The sequence below is a fragment of the Nannospalax galili genome, unplaced genomic scaffold, assembly GCF_000622305.1.
Source record: "Nannospalax galili isolate Female #2095 unplaced genomic scaffold, S.galili_v1.0 scaffold103, whole genome shotgun sequence".
NCBI lineage: Eukaryota > Metazoa > Chordata > Mammalia > Rodentia > Spalacidae > Nannospalax > Nannospalax galili.
This window is the reverse complement of record NW_008352136.1, coordinates 1,439,108-1,444,142: the sequence shown is the minus strand read 5'-3', so window position 1 is coordinate 1,444,142 and position 5,035 is coordinate 1,439,108. Positions and strand designations below refer to the sequence as shown.

The window sequence follows — 5,035 nt, the reverse complement described above, 5'->3', positions numbered from 1 at the left end:
CCTGACTTGTTTTAAAAGTCTGAAGGATACTTCCACACTGCTGAGGAGTCATGATCAGCGAGTGACCATCCTTAAGATACACCCTGGGGAGGGGGGGATTCCAGGTGCCTTTATAAGCTCTGTAACACCTGCAATAAATGAGTCCCTGCTTGACTAGACTCCACTTTGCGTCTGATTGTCCCTGGTACTGGGGGCGGCGTGGGCTGGTGAACGGCGCGCTTACTCATCCCGGATCATCACTGCATGGGGGTCGCTGGATCGAACCCCCCTCAACTTCTTTGTGTATACATTGATTCTGCAGTGTCATGCCCTGTGGCAAACCCTGCTTGGGTTGCTGGCCTAGACAAAGAGAGATGGCCTAGAAGGACCCCTCACATACCTGAGCCGGCTTGCTGAGTGATGGGTTTGCACAGCTGACCTTTAAATGCCTGCTTCAGCCAGGATAAGCTGGAAGCATGACACAATACATGGACAAGAAGGTTCCAGAAAACTCAAGGCTACCCCTGATTCCTGTCACAGGCTATGCCCTAACTCCCAGAAACATACTGGGTTGGGGCTGAAGAGGTGGCTCAGTGGTTGAGCGTGTATATTGCTCTTGCGAGTTTGGTTCTCAGCACCCACAGCAAGTGGCACACAACTGACGGTGTCTCTAGCTCCAGGCACCTGAAACTCCAGGAACCTGAAGCTCTCTTCTGGCCTTGCACATTCTTGTACACAGACATGCAAATATGCACACACCTAAAAATAAAATAAATCTTGAAAAATAAATATATGGGGTGAAATTTTAACTTACTTCTTTCAGATGTCTATAAAACCCCCCTTTTTTTTTCTTGTGGTACAGAAATCAAACCCAGGGCCTTGCACATGCTAGGCAAAAACTCTACTACTGAGTTATAGCCCCAGCCTGTGTGTGTGTGTGTGTGTGTGTGTGTGTGTGTGTGTGTACATGCCCTTGCATGCTTTTGGGTAGAAGTCAGAGAACAACTTGCAGGAGTCGATTTTCTCCTTACACCATGTAGGTCCCAGGGACTGAACTCAGGTCCTCGGGCTTGATAGCAAGTACCTTTAACCTGCTGAGACATCGCCGAACCCCCCACGGCTCCTTTTTTTAGACAGGGCTTCATGAATGGGCCAGGCTGACTTTGAACTCAAAATCCTCCTGTTCTCCCCTTGTAGTGGCTAGAATGAGATTGTCCCCCACAGGCTCCAAGTATGTGGACATTTCATCCTCAGTTGGTGGCACAGTTTCGGGAGGTTTTAGGGGCCACAGCCTTGCTGGCATGTCACTGGGGGCTGGGCTTTTAGAGTTCTTAAGCCTTGCTGGATTTCCAGTCTCTCTCTGCTTTCTGTGTCTGCTTGAGGATGTGACCCTTGGTTTTCTGCTCCAGCTGCCTCTGCTGCCATGCGTCCCTGCCATATGGACTCTAACCCTCTAGAACTGTAAGCCATATAAACTTCTCCTTCTATAAGGTGCCTTGGTTATGGTGTTTTATTACAGCAACAGAAAAAGTAACTAATATACCCTCTGGAGTACTGGCATTATAGGCGTGCACCACCATACCTAGCAGAAGTCCTTAATTTAAAAGACTTTAAGTCTATAAAAAAATGACCTTGTATTTGTATAATGGGATCTCATTCAGACTTAAAAAGGAAATTCTTATCCATGTCTCTCTCTCTCTCTCTCTCTCTCTCTCTCTCTCTCTCTCCTCTCTCTGATATGGGGTCTCATGTAAGCTTGACTGGCATAGAACGCCATAAGCAGCTGCAGATGATGAATTCCTGGTCCTCCTGCCTCCACCTCCCAAGTGCTGGGGTGAGAGGCCTATGCCACCACACAGAACTCAAAAAAGGAAATTCTTATCCATGAGACAAGATGAATGAACACTGAAAACACAAAAGACAGTTGTGTGAGTCTACTCACATGAAGTACTAAACTAGTTCAGATGTGTAGAATGGTGGGTGTCAAAGGCTGAGGGAGATGGAATACAGAGTGGTTGTACAGTGGGTAGTAAGCTTTGCCAGGGGCAAAAAGTGATACAGATTAATTACACAGCAATGCAAATCTGTTCTGTGTTCCTAAACGTATACTTTGTTTTTCCTTCATTTTTGAGACAGAGTCTGTCTTAGTTACTTTCCTATTGCTGTAATAAATTATCATGAGAAAAGCAGGAAGGAAGGGTTATCCTGGCTCACAGTTCTAGGACACAGTCCCTCACGGTGGGGAAGTCAAGGCAGCAGTGCTTGAAGCAGCTGCTCACATCACATCCACAGTCAGGAAGCAGAGGGAGATGAATGCTGGTGCTCAGCTGGCTTTCTCCGTTTTACACAGTCCAGGGTCCCAGCTCAGGGTCCCAGCCCAGGGTTCCAGCCCAGTGTTCCAACCCAGGGAAGGGTGCCACCCATAGTGGGCAGGTTTTCCCACCTCAATTAACCCAAATCAAGAAAATCCCCCACAGTCCTGTCTAGAGGCCTTTCTTGTGTCCCAGGTGATTCTAGATCTCATCAGATTGACAATTGAAATGAACCATCACAGGGTCTCATCCCATCCAGCTTCAAACTCATTATGTGTCCAAGGCCAGCCTTAGACTCCTAATCCCCATCCCCCGCCTCCTCTCTCAAGTGTTATTTATTGTATATGAGTATTTTTGCCTGCATATAAGTGTACCCAGGCACACAATGCCCTTGGAAACCAGAAGAGGTCATTGAATCTCCTGGAACTGGTGTTAGGACATGTTAGCTGCCATGTGGGTGTTGGGAACAGAACCCAGGTCCTCTGCAAGAGCAGCCAGTGCTCTTAACTGCTGATCCATATCTCCAGTCCCATGAACTGTGCACTTTTAAATTACAAATTTTAGCTGTCCATGGTAACACATAACTATAATCCCAGCCATAGGAGACTGAGGCAGGAGGATCTTACAAATTCAAGGTCAGCCTGGGCTGCATAGAAAAGCCCTGTTTTTTTTTTCTTCCTAAACCTGTCAATCAGTCAGATGGTAAATGTGCTTGATTCTTAGAAGGAGGGGGGAGAAGGTAAATTTTGTGGTATGGATGTTTGCCATATTAAATTTTTTTTTTAATTTGAGACTTTTTTTTCTGATACTGGGGATTGAACATTGGCCTCATGTACATTAAGTATGTGTTCTACTGAAAACTATGTGTGTGAGATGTTGCACATGTGTGCAGGTAGATGCACATGTTTATGCATGTATGTATGTACAGGGGCCAGAAGGCAACCTTGCTGTCATTCCTTAAGCACCGTCTGGCTATGTGTATAGGGAGGGTACTCACCCACAAGGGCATGTATGGAAGCCAGAGGTTGGTGTCTGGATGTATTCCTCAGTTCCTTCTCTACTTAACTTTTGAGACAAGGTCTCTCACTGAACTGAAGGTCACCATTTAGGGTAGTCAGACTGGCTGGCCAGGGAGTCTCTGGGACCCACCCATCTCTGCCTTCCTAGTCCTGGAGTTACAGGCATACGCCACCTTGCCCGTGGGACCCACCCATCTCTGCCTTCCTAGTCCTGGAGTTACAGGCATACGCCACCTTGCCCGGCTTTTTATGTGGGTTCTGGAGATCTGAACTCAGGTCCTCATGTCTGTGCAGCAATCACCCCACCTAATGAACTATCCCTCGAACCTGTCCACCTTTTTTTTATTTTTTTTATTTTTTTAAGACCGAGTCTCTCACCGATCTGGAATTCACCAAGTAAGTGACCCAGGGAGTCCCCATGTCTCCTCAATGCTGTGATTACAAGTACACATCCAGCTTTTTATAAATGGGTTTTGGGGATCAAAAATTCAGATCCTCATGCTTATAACGCCAGCACTTTACTGATGGAGTCATCCCAGTCTGACTCCTCATCTTACCCTGGTTAAAATCCCCTTCATTCAAGTTTCAGCTCAGAGGCATCACCACAAGGATATTTTTTTCCGATCATCTAAAGGAAACTGGCCCCTTCCATCCCAGTTCCTTTTTACCGTTTATTTACTGATTTTTTTTTTTTTTTAAAGGCAGGGTCCCTCTGCAGCCCAGGCTGAGCCAGAATTTGCTATGTTGCCTATGTTAGCTTTAAACTCACAAAAATCTTCCTGCCTCAGACATCCAAATGCTGGCACTGCAGTCATGAGCCACCACACCGGGTCCCTTGTTTGCCCTCTTCCCAGTACTTGTCACTGGTGGTTCACTTCTGTGGGGACCTAAAGGCCCCGCCTTGCAGAGGTCCGAGAGGAAGTTGCTGGGGTGCAGCCTGACTTGTTTTAAAAGTCTGAAGGATACTTCCACACTGCTGAGGAGTCATGATCAGCGAGTGACCATCCTTAAGATACACCCTGGGGAGGGGGGGATTCCAGGTGCCTTTATAAGCTCTGTAACACCTGCAATAAATGAGTCCCTGCTTGACTAGACTCCACTTTGCGTCTGATTGTCCCTGGTACTGGGGGCGGCGTGGGCTGGTGAACGGCGCGCTTACTCATCCCCAATCATCACTGCGCAGGGGTCGCTGGCTCGAACCCCCCAGCAAGCAAACACATACTAGATAACAGAGAGAGAGAGAGAGAGAGAGAGAGAGAGAGAGAGAGGATAAAAGAAAATTGTCAGTCTCTAAAATTGAAGTTAACATGATCCTCAGGTCAAGTATAGGATGATCAATGTACACAAAAATTGCCACTTGTGACATGAAATACATGTCATTATTATGGTTTTTCAAAACCGCAAGTTCTTAGACATTTTGATCTTTTATTGTTTTTATTGTTATTTTATGTGTTTGAGTGTATTGCCTGCATGTGTGTAAGTGTACCCATGTAGTGCAATGTCCATGGAGGTCAGAAGAGGGTATCAGATCCTCTGGAACTGGAGTTATAGATAGCTGCTAGCTGCCACATGGCTGCTGGAAACTCTGCAAAAGCAGCCAGTGTTCTTAACAGCTGAGCCATCTCTCTAACCCCAGAAATTTTTCTTTTAAAGTTCACACATTATTTAAACTTGATGGACCACCTCTAAATACTAGGACTCAGACTGCAAACTATTGAATACTTT

The 5,035-nt window shown here is 46.3% G+C and overlaps 1 protein-coding gene across 1 annotated transcript in view; it reads right to left on the bottom strand.

Annotated features, from left to right (window-relative positions):
* Myo1h (myosin IH) overlaps nucleotides 1-5,035 on the bottom strand; it is a 109,862-nt gene that overhangs the window by 22,505 nt on the left and 82,322 nt on the right. Inside the window, exons 16-17 of the mRNA XM_017802167.2 lie at nucleotides 4,277-4,283; nucleotides 794-829 (exon numbers count right to left, since the gene is read on the bottom strand). Coding sequence (XP_017657656.2) covers nucleotides 794-829; nucleotides 4,277-4,283 — 43 coding nt within the window. The remainder of the gene's footprint in view (nucleotides 1-793; nucleotides 830-4,276; nucleotides 4,284-5,035) is intronic.